Source organism: Cygnus olor, chromosome 4 (assembly GCF_009769625.2).
Source record: "Cygnus olor isolate bCygOlo1 chromosome 4, bCygOlo1.pri.v2, whole genome shotgun sequence".
Classification (NCBI taxonomy): Eukaryota; Metazoa; Chordata; class Aves; order Anseriformes; family Anatidae; genus Cygnus; species Cygnus olor.
The window spans coordinates 68,740,789-68,760,125 of NC_049172.1; the positions used below are offsets into that span (position 1 = coordinate 68,740,789).

General features: G+C 49.8%; 1 protein-coding gene across 3 annotated transcripts in view; it reads left to right on the plus strand.

Annotated features, from left to right (window-relative positions):
• Positions 1-7,035: 7,035 nt before the first annotated feature.
• MXD4 (MAX dimerization protein 4) overlaps positions 7,036-19,337 on the plus strand; it is a 44,500-nt gene continuing 32,198 nt past the window's right edge. For 2 of the 3 annotated variants that reach the window (XM_040556358.1, XM_040556356.1), the window contains exons 1-3: positions 7,036-7,215; positions 7,579-7,678; positions 16,299-16,328. In XM_040556358.1, coding sequence (XP_040412292.1) covers positions 7,152-7,215; positions 7,579-7,678; positions 16,299-16,328 — 194 coding nt within the window. In that variant the 5' untranslated portion in view covers positions 7,036-7,151. The remainder of the gene's footprint in view (positions 7,216-7,578; positions 7,679-16,298; positions 16,329-19,337) is intronic. The other variant, XM_040556357.1, reaches the window with a different exon arrangement.

A 19,337-nucleotide genomic window follows, 5' to 3' on the forward strand; every position in this document is an offset into this window, starting at 1 on the left:
TGTTCACCTGCCAAGTTTTTATGCTGCTAATTTTAGGTGCTGCAGGCAATTGTCCAGGTTATTTACCACCTGGGCTGTTTTGATCTTCTCTTGAACGCATGTATCGATGCACTAGCTCTCTTATCTCTACCGCAGTAATACCGGCCCAACTGTACTAGCAGTACAAGGTTTGGGATCGATTGTGATTCCTCTCTTATTCAGCTGAACAGCATTTTACTTACCTAATTACTAATATCTATTAAGGGCCTGAACTGGCAAAGCTTGGCTAAGCAGTCTGAAGTGCTGGACACGCTGCAGAAACGCACAGCGTTGTCACTGTGGCACAGTAGGTGATATACCTACGCTCTTCCAGACTCACCCAGATCCTCTCGTGGGTAACACCACTAAGTCGATTCTAGATTTCCTTCAGCTGTATTAGGTGTTGGTTTTTCCCTGCTGGGAATAAAACTTAAACATTTCCTTAAATACTTGCTGTAGGCCTTTAAATATGTTATAGATATCTGTCCTTCAATGAGCAAAAGGCTGTTCTCCCATATATGTATGCACATAGCTTGGCTCCTGAAGAATGGCTGTATGAAAAGACATTAGGAGTCCACCTCTAATTTCCTTTTCATTTAAAAATCTGATTTCCCCAGCTTATGATGTGGTTGATCTTGGATGCCCAGGCATCCGGGTAAGAGACTTCCATGCTCAAATTTGTAAATCTAGCTTTCCATCTTTTCCCTCTCTTGGTTCCTCATTTGTAATAGATATCTTAGAAAATAATGGCAGCTAACAGCTCTGTCGGTCTCCACAGGACAAATGAGCTCGTTCTTCCGTACTTTCAGACTGAACAGTGATACAAATTTGTTAGAGATTCTTCCTGGAAATTCAGTAGACATGATTCACTTCACAGATCCCAGGAAGCATGTACCTTAGGTAAGAAAATGTTATTTTTTTATGTTCACAGGACAGATGCCATTGAGGCTGCGCTACCAGTAACTGATTTTATTTATAAAGCCTGCAGTTGCCTCCCTCTCCTTGTAAAATGGACCATTTGCCAAAGCCAGACTGGTTTTATCTCCATTTGCTAGTGTGTACATGACCCTGCTCTGTTTCTCTGTCCTGGACTGCAACAGTGGTACTAGGCACCGAGACAGCTTACAAGACCATGGCAGTGAGCTAGAATATGCTTTTACTGCTATACGAGGTGCTTATACCAAAGTAACCTAACAGGAAGGCCCGACTGCAAATTTTCTGTTAAAGAAGAAATGTTTAATTCATCAGCTCCTTCCAGCAGCGACTTTAGGCAGATGCCCATGCCCACCTCCCCCCCAAACACTCTAATGCAAAGTGGGTCTGAGTCACGGTTTCTTCAAAGCCTCTTTGCACTGCATTAGGCTATATATTTTGTGGAAGCTTAATGTGATACAAATGTGCTCAAGGTCCCCTTCCTACACCAGGGAATAAAGCCAGGACATGTCTGGGATTCAGAACCAAAATCATGTAATAAATCCTTCCTTTGGAGTGTAACGTAAAGCCCAACACGCTGCACTGGGAACTGGGATACCCGCTCCTATCCCCAGCTCCTCCCCTGGCTCAGTGACACTGAGTTGGTTTGCCTATGTCTCCGTTTCTTTTTTGTCTTTTAAAATGAAAGCAGTGATACCGCTGCCTTTCATAAAGCGCTTTGAGAGCGGCAGCATCAGGGAAGATTTTTTAGGAAGGTGCTATCCCAAATTATCAAGCACGGCTCAGGTAAAATAGAGTTGATGCGGAGCCAGATGATGGCATAAATCAGTGCCTCTCAAGCTTTTCAATCTATGCCTCGCTTCAATCAGTTAGGAATAATTTCATGCCTCATCACAGAAGTGGCCCTGGGGGCTGGAGGCAGGGTACCGCACGTCTCGCCGCTCCAAGCAGCTCGCTGCTCGAGGAGTGCTGGCAGAGGGAGCATTCAAGGTCCCTTCAGCCAAACTCTCAAGGACGCCAAGACACAAATGTTGTCTTTCATAATGCTGCAATTGACAAGGAATGAATGTTAAAACGGACCGGTATTCAGTTTGAAGTACTATTTTTTTCAGATTTGACTTTCAGGCATGTCTGTTCCACAGCATTCCATCAACCCTAGCTAAATCCCAAACAGAAACGTGACAAATTTAACCACTTCTGAAAAGCCAGTGCCTCAAACAGTGCAGGAAGCAACTGAACAATAGCAGGCAGGAGGCTGGGCTGGTGGGCATCACGTACGGAGCCCACCTGCCTGAATACCTGGGGGCGACCCAGGTCCCTAGGGCCCCACGTTATCCATACTGCCCGCTTCTTGTCACGGTCCTCAGACCAGGTTCTCTCCAAGCCCGTGCCTGGGTGCAGCTCGAGGGGTGTCGCAGGCCAGGCACCAATCTGGGCAGGCACAACAGATGAGACTGCACAGACTTGAGTCCCTCCACGCTACAGCCCTTCAAATCTGTAGCAGAAGCTCATTACCCTCAGCATCCCACATAGCATCATGTCACATAACCTCGGTTTTAGGCTCTGAAAAGTTTTAGGCTCTCTCCGATTTGCTGCAGTACATCTTCAAGCATTTTGAACTTTAAAACAAAAACAAAAACACCAACACCCTGAACTGAAAGCAAACCACACATAAATAAAGCCTGTGACTAAAAGCCGCACATGCACCAGCAGCAGCCCAGAGGACAGGCAGGGCCAAGAGGCTGCAATGACTACCTGCTGTTTGGGATCAGGGCTGGAGAGTGACCTTTGGCCCTTCTTTAGACAAAGCATCTCAAATGGGCTCAGGCACTGCCAAAAGTACCACTTCTGGAACTTGTTGCTATTCACCTTACAGGTGTTTTGGTTTGTGCATCTAGAAAACAGAGTTCATGATCTGAATCACAGGTGAGCGAGAAATTAAATGGGATGCGAGATGCTGAGACAGGAAGATGAAACTTGCCAGTGCCAGCTCCGACTGCAGGTCCCCTCCTGTGTGGGAAGACAACTGGAGTTCTTTGCTACTTAACTGAGCCTTGCAACACCCAAGGAAGCAGGGGGATGGACTGCAAGGCACAGCAAAGGAGGCCAGGGTTTTGGACATAGTGATAAGGTACAGTAGGGAACTGAACAAGATGAAAGAAAGAAATATGCAGTAGCTGCAATGAGCCAAATCTGAAAAGCGTGCAAGGACAAATTATTTCTTTATGGGAGTACACAGTGAATGGTGATCGAAGGAACTTTCTCAAAGTATGGATTCTCAGCTCCAGAGCTCTGCTCACGTGTCGTGTCACACCACAGGGCAAATGACAGATTTTGGAAAAGAAAGGCGTTGTATCATCTAGAAATGTAAATACTCTCACTCCAATCATGAAGTGCAGGCTGCGCACAAACCACAAACAGTGCAGGTTGTGGGGTGTGGCTACTGATGGCTCTCCCTTCTGTTTCTAAATATGAAGTTTTTAAAACATCACCATGAAGCGACAGCTACCCTTTATCACTGCAGTCCAGCTGTTACTTTAGCACTCAGCTGTTCCTGCTGCTTTCTTGTAGAAATGGGGAAAAAAAAAAAAAAAAAGGTATTTAGAGATGCAAATCTGCAAAACCTTATGTATATTTTAGAGCTTGTACTTTGGTTCTTAAAGGAATTCAGTTGATCTTTCATATCCGCCTTACACTTATGCCTCCATGCTGACCTCACTGAAGCCAGTCCTGTAGTCCTGATTCATGGGCACAAATAAAACCAGACCCAGACAGATTCACTCTAGGTGTTTTGGAAGTTTGAATGGTGGCTCCTGATCAGAGCTCAGTTGAACTCACTCTAGGAAATAATCTGGGGACACTTGCTTTATGTTCTCTAACACATTGTTGCATGCTGTACTGAAAGCTCCTTTGATGCAACTACAGGCAGAAGTGTGCATTTGTACAGTCTGCACGCAGTGTACAGCATTTGTTTGGTATGAGCCAATCCATACACTGTCTTACCTAAGTGCATGTGGATTTACTCCGGGTTTCATCTGCAGGGGCTGTGTGTGTGTCTGTGTATGTCTGTGTGTGGTTACACACACCCTCACTGCTCAAGTAGTTTATAACTCAGGCTGAGAGACACCACGAACAGAAATCTGCTATTTTCGTGACTGGCTGGAGGTTATTTTGTAGCCCTTAACATTGCGTGACACTTGCTCGTGCACATAGTCCAGCTGGCTTCAGTGGCCTCTCTCTTCCCGAAGCGCTCTGGCTGTACAGGGAAGGGACCTGGAAAATGGACATATCAATGTCAAATTGTGCTGGATCATCTTAAAACAACTGTTTTTCAAAACCAAATACTTCACATTTAAAAGCGGAAAGTGCAATTCTGTTGAGTCTGATGGTTTTCAACCCAGGAGAGGTTGGATGTGCTGGGTTTCTGACCCTTAGGGAGGCAGGGGAGTGTGTCCCAGCAGCCGCAGCGAGCAGAGAGAGAGGATATCTGTGTATCTTTGCATTTTCTTTACTACATGCCCTATGCATGTGGTCAGGCAAAGGGAACTTTCTTTCTTGCGTGGACGACACAGACCTGTACACATACGGTTTCATGTTATTTCACAGCAGAAAGCAACGTGAAATAGTTTCTAAATCTACTTCCAGATGAATCAACAGCAAAACTACCATGAATTTTGATGGGTGCAGTGAAGACCTTTCTGTCTCATCGACATGCAGCACAATTTCAACAGTTTAGGTAGCAAGTAAAAAATCTTGGAGCAATTTTTATTATTATTATTTTTTTTACTGCTGCAATCTATACACCAAATTCTCTTTTGTCATGTAATTCATGGAGTCACGCTTTTTCCAAGCAGGTGTAAAATTCTTTAAAATTACACCACAATGCTTTCCTTACAGCCTTGTATTTTGTCTCATCCCGGAGGCCTGGACCAAATGGCAGTAAAATGTGATCTGCAACATTTACCAGCTACTTACATTTGCATATCTGAGGCAACAAGATACAGACTAGTAAAGAAAAAAAAAATAAAGGTAAAGCATAACCCTTATTTTAAATCTGAATCACTAGTCTCCTCTTAAAAGGAAACTGTAGCCGAACACGTAGGAATTGATGTCTTTTGCCAAGGAATAAACACAGAAGAAAATATTCTGCATCCCTGCTATATGCTGAACAGCTCTCATTCAAACAGTTCAATTAAAATCCATGGGACCACTTGTGTGCCTAAGTGCTCTTCGGCAGGAGGACCCATTACAGGCTTCCAGCGCTTTTGGCCCGAAGACGTACCAATGCGCATTCACGGCACAGCTTAAAATTTATCTATTTTAAAACTTCTTGCTCATGTTAAAACCAACATTTTCAGGCAACAGCTGTGCAGCAGCTATCTGAGATAAGAATGCGAAGTTAACAGCGCAAATAGGCTGGTGTGGACAGGAAAGGTGCTGAGCTCCTTCCTGTTCAGCGTAGCCTACGCTAGGAGCCAGACTATTCTGGTAGATGGCTTCTGTGTTCGCAGATGACAAAAGGCAGCTGAACATGCTGGCAGGGGCTGGAAAGCTGGCAGTAATTCTGACTGCATTTCTGGGAGCTTTTCACTGTTCCTTTTTTTTTTTTTTTCTGCAGGTTAGGTTTTCTATTGTGTACGGTTTAGTAATTCTTTTAACTCTGCGTATTTTTGCAGTGCTGCTGTTTTCCTCTTGCCTGCGTGCCGTAAGGGGTCATGGATATATGTGCCGGGCTCTTTTTTTTTTTGCACAGATCTCTGCCATCCAATTTGTACCACTTTTTTCATTCCAGTTCGGTTATTTCTGTACTCTCCACTCTGAGGCTTTTCCTTAATTCTACCCATACACTGACATTATTTGGTATTATACCCTCTCATAATGAGCAGCAGGATTGCGATCTGCTTGGAACATCAGACAGAATTAGGTTGAAAATCAGGAGAAATTTCTCCTCAGAAAGAGTGGCTGGGCATTGGGACAGGTTGCCCAGGGAGGTGGTGGAGTCACCGTCCCTGGGGGCGTTCAACGAAAGGTTGGACGTGGTGCTTAGGGACACGGTTTAGTGGTGACAGTGGTGGTAGGGATGGTTGGACCACATGATCTCGGCGTTTTTTCCCAAAATTGCCGATTCTGTGACACCCCTCCATGACAGCCCCCCATCACCACACGGCCCCGCGCACGCGCAGCGCGGCCCCGGGGCGGGCCTGGCGGCTCCTCAGCGGGGCTGGGCGGGGAGCGGCGGCGGCCGCCCGGCCCCTTCCGCCCGGAGGGGAGCGATCGTCCCGCACCCGTGGAACCTCGTGGGGCGGCCGGGCCCGGCGGGGCGATGGCGGCGGCGGCGGCTCCCGTCAGCAGCAGCCGGGCTCCCCCGCCTCAGCTTTTCCGCTTAATTTCACCTAATTTTACTTCATTTTATTTAATTTCACTTCATTTCACATCATTTTATTTCATTTTATTTCTCTTTATTTCGTTTTATTTCATTTTATTTCACTTTATTTCCCATTTCTCCTCCTTCTTTCCGCCGGTTTGTTTTCCCCTTGTCAGGCGCTCTCGCCCCGCGTGAGGGGCGGCCGCCGGCTCCGCCCCCTCCCTGCCTTGTCTCTTCCTCACAGCAACGCCCCGCCTCCCCCCGCACCGCCCATTGGCTGCCCACGCCCTTCCTCCCCGCCCCCCCCGCCGCACGCCACGCCCCATTGGTCCCCTCACCCTCCCTCATTTGCATGCCGCCCCGCGGACCAATCGGCGCCCGCTGGCTGCTTAACATGCACGGAGCCAGCCACTCAGCGAGCGCGGGGGCCGGGCCACCACGTGCTGTTGCTAAGCTTCGGCTTCTAAATTGTTACTATAGCGGCCAGCCAATCGCGGCGCGCGCGGCGATCTGTCAACATTCCCTGCCCCAGCCAGAGGAAAAAGGGGGGGGGGGGGCGGGCGGAGTGGAGAGCTCTGCCTTCCGATTGGCCCGGCGGAGGGGGCAGGTCCCGCCCTTTGTCGGCAGCACGCGCGCGGATTGGCGGAGGGGGCTGCCCGTCGGCGGTGTGTCAAATGTAGGTTGCGCGGGGTGCCTTATAACCGGGGAGTCCCCCGCGCGTGGGGCTCGGCGCGGAGCGGGCGGGGGGGGGGGGCGGCGGCAGCGGCGGCTGAGAGGGGCTCTGAGGGGGCTCGGCGGCGGCGGCTGTGAGGGGCTCGGCTCGGCGCACCCAGCCATGGAGCTGAACTCGCTGCTCATTCTCCTGGAGGCGGCCGAGTACTTGGAGCGGAGGGACCGAGGTACTGGGGGGGGCGTCGAGAAGCGATCGGACCGCAGCTTGCCCCCCCCCCCCCCCCCCCCCCATCCCCTTCCCCCCTTTGGATGCATGCTCCGCCTGGGTTTATTTTTATTTTTATCTTTTTATTAGGGTAATCCCCCTGATTTGGGCACTCGGGTTTCGTTTGTTTCGCCTCGGTGCCTTTATTTTTCACCTCGCTTCTTCGTGAGGCGCCAGAGTAACACCCAAACAAATCCAAAAAAAAAAAAAAAAATAGAAAAAAAAAATTGTTCTTTTAAGGTTCTGGCAAAGGGAATTAAAAAGATGCATGGAGGAAAAAAAAAAAATCTATGTACGCTGCCACTAACGCTGACTTTGTCCCCAGAAGCAGAACACGGCTATGCCTCCGTGCTGCCCTTCGCCAGTGACTACTCCCGCAAGAAAACAAAGGCGGCCCCCCTGGCCAGGAGAGCCCCCAGCAGCAGGTAACGCCGAGCCCCTGGCCTGGCTCTCCCCCCCCTGTCCCGGCAGTCGCCATGTTTTTCCCTTGGCTGGGCTTGGCTCTGTTTTGATCCGCCGTATAAACACTGCCACGCGTACACCAGCTCCTCGCCGCGCTCCCGCTGCCGCCGGCTTCTCCTGCGGCCCTCAGCGCCGCCGCCCAGGCCTCTCTCTGTGTGGCACTCCTGCCTTGCACCCCCCTTTTTTCTTCCCTAGCACCCCCCCCGCCCCCCACGGTGTTTATTTCCAAAGCCCTGCCCGGCCGCCTTGCCCGTCCCCAGATGCGGCCCCCGTTGGGGTGGCGGGGCCCAAAACCCAACGCCGTGCTCCGACTTTGCCTCCGGACTTCTCCTCCAGGTGCCAGAGCAGGAGGTGTCGGGGTGAACTTGACCCCTCCAGGGCTCCTGCAGCGCCGCCGGGCAGCTCAGCCAGCCAGCCGGGCAGCCCCGTGCCCCGCCGTCGAGCCGCACGACCTGGCCGTGGTTTATCGTGGTTACCGCACGGTTTATTTAATTTTTTTGTTTTGCCCGTTGTTTTCCTCCCCGCAGCCACTACCTGTGCTGCGATGGCATTAGTGGAGGGCTGCTGTGCGCAGGCTCTCTGCAGCTTTGTTTGCTGCTCCGGCAGTGGCTGTGTACGTGCAGGAGGCTGTCTTACAGGGACAGCGCCGGCCCCCGCCTGGGAACTCCTCCAGCCCTGTGCTCTGCCTGCTCTGCTTCGCTCTTCCAGGGCTGCTTCGGTCTCAAGACGGTGCCCGGCTGGGCCTGCGTGGCCCCACGGCACGGCGGACGCTGGTTCCTCTAGGATAGCCTAAAATGAACTCGGCTCGCACGTGACTTGTTTTCCAAATTGGCCGCTGGTCTCGTTCCCCCACTGGGGATCCCGCAGGGCCCTCAAGGGTTGTGGGGTGCCGAAGATGCAAGCTGAAATCAAAAGCTGAGGGGCTCCCTCCTCGATAAAACCACAAGCTCATGAGCCTTTCTGCTCTGCCTGCCGTGGCTGAGCACTGTGTCTTGCTGTGGTCATGGGGGAAGCGAATTGTTCCCCTGCTGCAAGTCAGGCGAACCCTTCTGGGGTTTGCATTGCTGCAGTCCGACAGCTCGGGGTTTTAGTTGAATTCTTTGTCTCATCTTGGGGTATAGAGAAGTCATCAGTTCATTTTGAAAAGAAAGTCTTCTTAGAAGGAAAGCAGGACTTTGCTGAGACACTGCTCCTGAAGGTTTTTAATTATTTTGTCATGAAGGATGCTTGCTGCCTTTAAAAGAAATTCACAGTTGCAGATTTCTTCTGTCTCTGGTATTCAGGAAATCTGTGTTACTTACAGAGCTATTATTCCATCATTTCCTTTCCTAGGTCTCTTGTCACCCACTGCAAAATAGTTATTTGTCTGAGCTGTAAGCTGCTTTCAGGAGTTTTTAGGAGAGGATTTGTAATCTATCAAATACAGCAGAATTAAAAGGTTGCCGCTTGCAGATTTGCTGGCGTTATCGAAGCTGAGACATGCATGCCTGCTTGCAGTTAGCATCCTGCATTTTTTTCTGACTGGAGGTTTGCATTTACCTGCTCAGACTTTTGCCCTGTCTCTCGCCGTGTAGCAGTGGTAACCTTCAGAAATGCCATCCAGCGGCATGCAGCGCACGCATTTACTTGCACTTTCAGTTCTTCTGGCCGCAGTGATCAGCAGCGACTTGTTTGTGCTTTGGGACGAGCTGATGCTCCTCGAGAAGCGGCTCCGAAGGCAGCCACCACCGTGGCCGGGGTCGATCTCGTTCAGCTCGGCTGCTGGGCTCGCCTGGCAGCGTGTGGAGCGGAGCCGCAGTGCTTTAATGCAGCATCCTGCTCCTTCAGGGGCTGAGCTGTGTGGGCACCTCTGCATTGTACTTACCGGCGCTGTACCCGCTCCTAGCGACCGCAGGTTTGGCTGTGAGCTTCAATTCGAGGGGGGAAAAATTATTCTTGCGTGTGAACACCCGGTCTAAAACGCATGAGGTACACCAGCATCGCTGTTTATTGTTGTTATTTGGAGCTGTAGGGTCTGAGCCGTGGACTAGAGCCTGAATTTTTGGTAGTACAGCTACGTCTTCCTCAGCAACTCAAAGATTACCAGAGGCAGACGAGTGGCCAAAGTTCAGAGGACGTGGAGTGGCCGTAGGTGATGCGAAGTGTTTGTCCGTGTTGTGCCACTTCGACCATTTTCCAGATGCACTGGGTTCGGAGCATCAGATGGAGGCAGGCACGATTGCCTGCACGTCTGAAGCTCATGCCTAATTGCTGCATTATTCTTTTTTCTTACATAAAAGTATGTGCTTAAGGTTGGAGGGGAAGGAAAGGAGCAGATAGCTGCGCGTTTCAAAACTGCAGGGGTTTTGTTGTTGTTTTCGTCATCGGCTTTTACATCCTGCTGCTTGCAGCATCCTCGGCTCCCCACGTTTACATCATCTGATCAGGCTATGTATATAAGATATATATTTAAATTATATGTTTTTCGTGCCTCATGAGCTAAACACATATGTGCGTGTCTGTTAAAGCGTGAAAAACGTCTTCCTCCTCATTCTTGCAAAATGGGAGAAGGGAAGGAGGGAAAAGGCGTCGGATGGAGCAGGGCAGGGAGGGAGGGGGGCAGCCCTTGGGGCAGGGCAATCGCAATGGGGTCAGCTCCTCGATTGTGATCGAACGAGGAGGAGATTTGGCAGGTTTGGGGTCACAGTGGGGAAAAATAGCAGCATAACCACGTTTAATCAACCAAAATCTATAAGCCTTCTGTCCACTGCAGGAATTTAACAGCTTTGCTTTGCCCACTGATAGCTTCGGATCAAATTTGGAAGTGTTTATTGCTAAGCAGAGCGTTCCCAGCATGGTTAGTGGCTATCAGACATTGTATTTAGCCATCTTTTTCACTTCTACATTAAATTACTTGATTTTGTGTTTTCTTCCTACCGGCTTTCCTACAGCATGCCCTTCCCCATGTCACACAAACCAAACTGCTTTGTTTTCTCTCTCCAGTTTGTTGTTTTGCAGTGTCTTCTGCTGAGATTCAGACTTGTTCTCCTCCAATAGTTTTGACCAAAATCCTCTGGCAAATGAAACTGCCTGCTTGTTTTGCAAGGAGAACAGGAGATTTGAGAAAAGCAGAAGCCTGTAATTGACTTCTGGGGGGAGGAGAGGTAAACCTAGGTCACATCTTGTTACACAAATACTTATCATGTACTTGACCGCAGGATAATAAATGTCTCCTCTTCGCGGAGCAGTAGCTGGAGTTCCCAAAGCAGTGCAATGCAGTCTAATAATTCTTGTTAACGTCTAGCTGGAATTAAAGAAAAGGCATAAAACAAACAGCTGGATTTAGGGGGATTGTGCCTTGGAAATGGTAATAGCAAGCCTTCAGCTGATTGCCGTTTGGTGCAGTGCCACGGGCAGGTAACGCGTGCGGCGTGCCGAGGAGGAGCGTGACACAGATCTGAAATTCGGTGACGTGTGCCAGCGAGGCAGGGCACTTGGGTAGGAAACCGCCTCGGCCTGCAGGTAGCCGGGCTTTCTTGCTCCCCATCTGTAGTGACACCCTAAAGCCCAAATGTTTCGGTGCTTGTAGAAAACAAGAAATAGGGGGAAGAAGAGAGGATTTGAAATGCTCGCCCCGTGGGCAGCACCCTTTGTGACAGTGCCAGAGCACACAGAGGATCCAGAGGGCTTGACGCCCTGCTGCTTGTACCCTTCGCAGTGCTGGGCCAGGAGGATTTACACCACCAAGCCCCGATGGCCTGGGCTGTGCGTGAGTGCGAGGAGGAGCGGTGTCAGCCCCCGAATGTCCCTGCCGTGAAAGGGTCAGAAATAAGGTAAAACGAAAACTGAAATCGTGGCGTTAGATGCCAGTCTACTGAGGTCACGGATAAATTGACTTGCAGAGAAAGGAATTGGACGTCAGCGGTGCGGCGCTTGGCGTGTTAATTTAGGAGCTGCTTTAGGGAAGGTGGGGGGGAAGGAAAGCAAAATAAGCGCCCGTTTATAAATATATCTCCTATATCTATCAAAATCGGTGTTTTTGTTGGAGTGTTACATAAATAGACTCGTACTCGGTGCCGTGCTCTGGTGAAGGGTTATGGGCAGAAAAGGATGAAAGCTGCGTTTGGTGTTTCAAATGAAAACAGAGCTTCGTGTCCGAATTCCTCTGTTAGTGTTGGCTCGCGGCGAGAGGCAGCCCGTGCCCCGCAGAGCAAGCCCCTTGCTCCGTGCAGATGTTGTTCCATGCCCACGCCAAGCAGCTGAGGGACCAGAGCCTGATTTTTCTTTTCTTTATCTTTTTTTTATTATTATTTTATGGAAGGTTGAGAATAAAACACCGTGAAGCAGGCTGTGGAGATGACTCCTCTGCTTTTTTTGCCTGGCTTTCTGAATTGGTTGGATCCCCCTGGGTCTGCTTCCCTAAAACCCTCAGCAGAGGGGCAGCAATCGATAGCACCGTGTTTGTTTTTAAAATGATGCGTTTTAGTCCTGATATGCTAAATCTCACCAACTGCTCTGTCACCGCCGAGGAGCCTGGAACGCCGAGGAGTTGCAGCCTTCAAGTAAGCGAGGGGGGGGGGGGGCGGGGGAAAAATCATCGATGTTTGAGAAGTGCCTCCGAGCTCGCTGCTGCGAGCATGTGGCAGCGCCAGCTTGCATCAGGAGCCAGAGCTGTGCACGAGGGAGCGTGCCGCGTGTGCTATGAGGAGAATGCAGAAGCCATTTCTGGCGGATTAATTCCGTACCGGCAGGCTGTGAGTGGTGTGCCCAGATGAAACCAAATGGAAAAACACCCCGGGAGCAGCTCGCAGAGGCGGGACGCCTGCGTGCCCGCACTTTGGTCTTACGCTCGTCCTGGCCCCACGTGCTGCAGGGCCTGGTATTTTCGTGTGTGTCCCATGGCAGATGATGGGTGAGGACAAGGAATTCCCTGGAAGTGGATCAGGATCCTTACAGGGAAAAGCCACGTGGAGGTGACATCCAGGGCAGCGGCAAGATGGCGAGGTTTACGAGCTGTGCGCTCGCACCGCAGCACATCAGGAGTTGGAATCAGATACAGAAGCTTCACGTGCAGCATCCCGTACGACTTCTTGCTCTGTCCTTGCTCCCTTGGCCTGGACAACATGTGAAATGCAGGCGGTTCAGTTCTTACACTGCCTGTTGCTCTGGCAGCCCTGCGAGTGCTGCGCAACCTGAGGTGGGGTTGTGTCCTCCGACGCCGCCGGGTTGCGTGACTTTGTGTTGCCCTCTGCACGTGGCTTGTGCAGCGCCTGCCCAGCCCTGCCTCTACCTGAAAGCCCTGGTGCATGCAGGATGTTCGCCTGTGTTTTCAGCACGCCGATGCCTAGCCAGCTCTGCTCACCATCGTGCTGCAGAAGGCGTTGGGAACTGGGAGCGTATCGGTGACCCGCAGCCTGGAGCTGGCTCCCTGGCTGGAGCCAGCCTGGGTTTCTCTGAGGAGGAGCGGGGTCTCTCATCAGCTCAGCGGTAGGAGGTCGCTTGGGTTTTGGAGGGCTCTTTTCTGTGTTTGTCTCATCCTTGTGACAGCGCCTGCACAAAGGGCTGAGCTCTGTCCAGGCGCAGGTTCGGGAGGAAGGCTGCGGAGGGGAACGGGGCTCTGATCCCAGGCTGGGGAAGTGCTCCTGGAAATGTTGCGGCATCTTGCAAAAACAAAACAGGAATTTACTTGGTTCCTCCCCCTTCTTCCAAGCCTTCGTTTGACAGTTCATTCGCCAAGAGAACACAAGTGCTGCTACGTAGGTGGTTAACTGCTCGGCGTGCGTTGAACGGGTGTTAGGGGTGCCTCAGGTCAGCAGTGCCATCGCTGGTCAGGTCTGCGTGGTCATCATCGCTGGTCAAGTCTGCGTGGTCATCATCGCTGCGTGGTGCAGAGCAGCGGCACTCCCGATCTCTTGCTGAATCCTTTTTGTTGACGATTTTTTTAAATTTTGTTCCCTTTTTCAGCTGAACCCTTTCACTGACACCTCTCACGTACCAGTGCTACCCCAGCTCCCCAGGATCTTGCATGGAGAACCCAACGTAAAGGACTTAACCTGAACACCAAAAGTCTTCCTGCTCTTGCAGCCACTTTTGAAGAGTTCCGCAGACCATTCCTCCGAAAACTGCGCTCACAGACCTGTTTCTTCTATATGGATGTCTATTTATATGTTGTCTTAGTCTTGGCCCACTCCCTATTACTGAAATAATAAGACTCCACTTTGAAATTGAGGTAGCGCTTGCAGACCAGTTCTCACTTTCTTTTCCCTCACTTCAGGTAGCATTAAAAGGAGGTGGATATTCTTGTGATATGCAGAAGAAGGAGAAAGTAAATAGTATTTAGATGTTCATCTCTTCCCCAGGCCCCCTCCCAAAGCAACCAAACACACTGTGCTTTCTAATGAATTGTCAGAGCTGACCTGTCAGGCTGTAGGGCATTTAGCCTGCTCTGTAGCTGGAGCAGCTGTCAGGTAAATGTCAGTGCGCTCAGTTTTGGTTCCCGGGCTGGGCCTGAGAGCTGGCGCGTTAATCAGGCGGTGCGTTAATCAGCCGGCGTGTGAATCAGCTGGTGCTCAGCCTCCTGGTGCTACATGCAGTGTGCAGCTGGTGCCTGTGCTTGCACACTGCTTTGTAGCCCCTCGTTTGTGCCTGGCACGATGAGGGAGTGCAGCTGTGGCCCCACAGCTGGCCGGGATGCATCTGGCTTCAGTTTTGGTCAGTGCTTCTCCTGCTGGTGTCACCAAAGTCAGGTGTGAACCAGGGGGATCAGGCTTGGCTACGGCGAGCTCGTGTATAATCCTCAAAAAGTGAGGGAGGTCCCTCCGTGAAGATCATTTTAGGCATACCTATGTTTTATCTCTCTTTCAGAGTCCCCTGTGAACATCATCTGTGTGACATTGTGTTTGGGGACAGCGGTTCCAGACTGAACTTGTTTTTTCTGTGTGTTTGTTGTTTTTGCTGGTTTGGCATAGCAGTGTTTACTTGTTGTGGAGCAAAAGTGTGATCTATTTCGGTGGATGTAAAAGTGGAAAATAAAAACAGCACCCCCTTATGTGGTCGTATGGCAAAGACAGTAAACCGCAATAAACTCAGTTCACCTTCACCTGTCGACGTAGCGCAGAGCATCTTTAAACCGCTTTCGGTCTGGCTGCGTTGCTCAGGACCACTTGCCTGGCATTGGAGGAACACATCTATTAGCTGGCTGTGGCTCACTTGATGCATCAGGTTAAAAAAATAATTCCTAGGCTACTCAGAAAATGATACCAGGTAATGGTTGACCTGGTTGATGTCTTAGCGACAACGCCGGGATGCTTTCCAGCAAAAGCAGATTAGCATCAGTGCTGAACCTTGGACGTGTTTGAGTTCTGTTTCACCTGCAGAGGGGCCGTCCACTTAACGCATTGTGAGATGAGGCGTTGTGCCGGCGTGCACTGAATCGCGGGTGGGTTTGGTCAATAGTTACTCCTTTGCGTGAGCTCTCCTTTCTTTGTCCCTCTCGTTCGTAGTGCATCGAGGTTTGCTGCGGCACCCGCGTGCATGCAGGGGGAGGCAGAGCATCCTGCGGCTGAGCAGCTCGTGCGTTTCCACGGGAGGGATTTCACACCCCGAGGTGTCCCCGCTCGCCCTGCGGGTGAGAACGGACCGAGTGCCTGCACCCCGGGCCTCAGCACAGCCACCTCTGTCAGCACGTAACGCCCAGGGCGGGCACAGGGTTGTGGCACGATGTAGGAGAGCTGCCTTGCCGCGATCTGCTGCTGCCTTGATGTGTCTTTTGATCCTTACGTACTGGAAGCGGAGTTAGCTGGACAAAAGTAACGGGCTGGGGAGTTGCTGGTTTTGAAGTGGTGACAATGACTTGATTTTGGGAGTGTTTTCAGTCCGCGCCGTGTAAATAAATAAAATTGGTATTTCCAGCTGAATCAGTTGGGGGAATCACAAGTCCTCCAAGAAGTTAGGGCTGCCTTCGAATGGCAAAAGAACCAGGGGCATCAGCTGGGAGGAAGAACAAATCTTGAATCCTAGTAGCCTGGAGGAGAATTGTGTACTGATGTGGTCAGTTCAGGGACTGTGTTTTTTTCTTCTGTTTGTAGGCTCGGAAGAATTCAGAGGATTCCTCTGTCTTGTCATAAAGATGTCAACAGCAATGGCGGTGGTTCGCTGCTGCTTTTTCCCTCTGCTTCTCCTTGGGCTTGGAAGCCAGCTTTCTGGGGGCTTTTTCCTCTTACCCATTGCCGTTTAGATCTTCTAACGCTTTCTGCCCCCTCATAATTTTTCTTTGCAGATAAAGATCTTGTGGGCTGTTTTTATTACTAACCTGATCATTTTTTCACGTCCAACTCAGTCTCTGAATCTATTGAAAACTTTATATATGCAAATTCATTATAATTCCCCACAAACCCACGGTTTACTCATGGAAATGAAGTTGGTACCTTGAAGTATCTAAGGGATGTAAAAGTGAGCCAATTTCACAGCAAAGCTGTTTCATAATACCTATAAGTATAGATTTTAGAGAGCTCTTCTGCAACATACGCAGGCGTTGGCTTTTTAATATTCTGAAGTCTTGGTATTTATCCTGTTCTCTAATATCTCTTTTCTTTTTTTTAATAGGTCATCACACAACGAACTAGAAAAACATAGGTAAGTCTTGAGAATAAAGCAAATTAAAAGATGTTATGGCTGACATGAGAGTGACTGTGCTTAATTAAGAGTATTTGACAATTATTCATTCTGCACCAAATCATTTAAGTGCTGTTTTTTTGTCAACTTAAATCTAGTAGGTATAACGTTGCTTTGTTTTTTTATGTTAAGTATGTTACTTTTTAAATGCCCCTGATAATTAGTTTTTGACTGATTAATGCTGTAAGTGGTTAACTGTACTGCTCCTAACAATGAATCCGCTTGCAGCACCTGTTTCCTAGAGGTGCGTTGTGTTGGAGGCAGATGATTTTCAGGGAACAAGGTGCCACAAGGGATTGTTTGTTGTACTTTAGGCATACTTTGAGAACAGTTAGTTTTAGCCTTGCAATTTCTATTGCGTGTTGATACCTACAGACGTTTTTCCCCTTGGTCTGCTTCCTTGCTGGTACAGGTCATGCCCAGAGAGCTGCGTGCATGCTGGAAAGCTGCAGCCCTGGCGCGGGGTGCTCGGTGCTGTGCGGATGTTTTAGTCCCTGAGATGTGAATTTTAGAGGATCCGTGTTTGCACGCTTTTAGAGACTGTTTAAATGTCTGCTGTATCTTGTCAGGGTTTGTTCGCAGGTGGAGTTTAGCTGTAGGAAGCCTCCTGGGGTGCACTGCCCTGAGGATGCAGCGTGCCAAAGGTGCCCGTCCTCGTGCTGGCACTCCATCGAGGCAGCAGGGCAAGCTGTCTTTTGGGTAGTTCTTGGCCTTTTTCGCTAGCTTGTGGCTTTTGGGGTTTCACGGATCCAAAGAAGGCAGGGCTGTGTGTGAACACGGATGACTTCAAGCTATCCGCCTGCTTCTAAGTGTGCAGAAAGTGGTTGGTGGCACAACAAGACTGAACTCACTGGGGCTTTTTTTTTTTTTAAAAGTCTGTTCTGTGGCCACAGTTACGTAGCAGCTCGGCCAGCACTTCCCTTGCATGCCGACATGCTTTCCTGTAGTTTAATTGTAATATGAGTAAACTGTAGCCCTGCCTAATAGCCACGTGGTCAGCTGGAGATGAGAGGAACTGCTCGCAGATGCAGGCCTGGGCTGCAGAACGCAGTGCCGTGGCTACGGCAGGGAAATCAGCTGACAGATCCCTCCAGAAAACAACTCCGTGCAAAATTCTGCCCTTCCCTGACAGTTTTTTAAATTTTTTTTAAATCTTTTGCCCCAGCTGTGCTTCTTTATCGCTGTCTTTTATTTTTTTTCCATCCTCTTTCCAGATATTCTCTTCTATTTCTTCCTTTCCCTCTGCTCTGTCATTCCTCTCATCATCCAACCTGCGTATTCCTTCTTTTTGCTCCCAGTCACTTTTATAACCCGAGCATGGAGCTGCCTCTCCTTTCCTCTGCTCTGCCTTGGCATGTTTAAGCAGCGCAGCACGTCGGGTGCAGCAGATGCAGGGGCAGAAGTGGGATCTATTCATTGTCCAATTTCTGTTCTCGCTTTCAGTTCTGTGTTGTACCTGCGTAGTAGTGTGCTGTGTAGTATTTGCCGTGTTGGATTTTTTTCTCTGTCATCTCAAGGTCAAAATAGGTAAACAGCAAGGCGTGTCTCGGGACTGTACAACTAGAACTTGTAACTGCTGCTGCTTGCTGTACCTCCTGAAGTTACACTGTCCCTTGGAGCCAGATTTTATTATTCCTGGTGATTGGTGTGAACTTGCAAAATAGTGCAGGTGCCTTGGATTTACCAAAAAAAAAAAAAAATGTTCACCAAAGCAGATGAAGTGTGCATGGTTCTGGTTACCCAATGTATTGGTCTGAAGGACTCCTGTAAATTTTTTCCTCTACCAGCCCCCTCCTCCAGCCCCGTGGCTTTACGAGCTGATAATACCGATCGTACTGTTCTTCGCTCCGCTTTACCAAAACTGCCTTAAACCCCGTCAAGCATCTTGTAAAGTTTAATGATTCACAGCCGTTGCCGGTCCCTGCAGCAGCTGGTCCTTGCAGCGGCGGCCACGTCCCCCGACGCAGCCCTGCCCTGCCAGCTGTGGAGCACTGCCTGTTGATTTTGGAGGTGGATCCTTCCCAGCCCCAGCGCCTTTGAGTCAGCCCAGCCGCGACGCTTCTGGCCGAGGTGTGCCTGGTTATCTCCCAGGAGCTCGACGGGGAGGAGGCGAGGAGATGGCTGCTCACGTCCTCCTCCTGGCCCCGGCCCTCGCGTGGGCTGCGAGCCGGAGGGCAGGGAAATGGTTTTCATTTTACCGGGGCCCTTGTTTCCTGGATGAGGGTAGCCAGAGCTGGCGCTAACCGGAGAGCCTCGTAGCCATCTGTGGGTACACGGTGCCGCTCCACGTTCTGCGTCTGTGTTGCTCATGGGAGGTTTTATCTCTGACTTTGACGTCAGCAGTTGCTTTCTCTGTGAGTGCAGGTGGTGCTGTTTGGCACCACTACTTTGATTTGCATCTTCTACTGCTGGGCTAGTCGTCTGTACGCTCTTGCGGGGATGCTCAGAGGAAGACAAATGGAAACAGAGACAAAATTCCAGCAGAAACTCTTCGTTAAGTGGTAGACTTCAGACTAAAACTACAGTCAAGTGTTTGTTAGCAGTTTGTATGTAAAATTCCTTTCTCTCTGATTTTACTCTCAACAGGATACAGAACTTGGATGTGGTCTGTTACAGTGACACTCTCTAAGGAGTTGTCCATGTGACGGCAGTCCTGTTTTGGTTTGCTGTGATTAAGGTTTGCATCTCAGAACTGTGAAACAGAAACCCACCCTAACTAAAAAGCAGGGAGGAAAGAAATCTGTCCCGAGGAAAGGTGATGTTCTAGAAGATATTTTAATAATTGAAGGGATGTCAATCAGAACAGCACTCAAATTTAACCAGTTTCTGATGATACAACAGATAATATACATGTATTTTTATGTTTCTAGCCAGAGCATTGTATCAGTAAGCCTTCAGTGAGCAACGTAAATAGCAAGTGCATCGGTAATCATGACTTTCTGCACGGATATTTCTCAGTCAATCTAACCT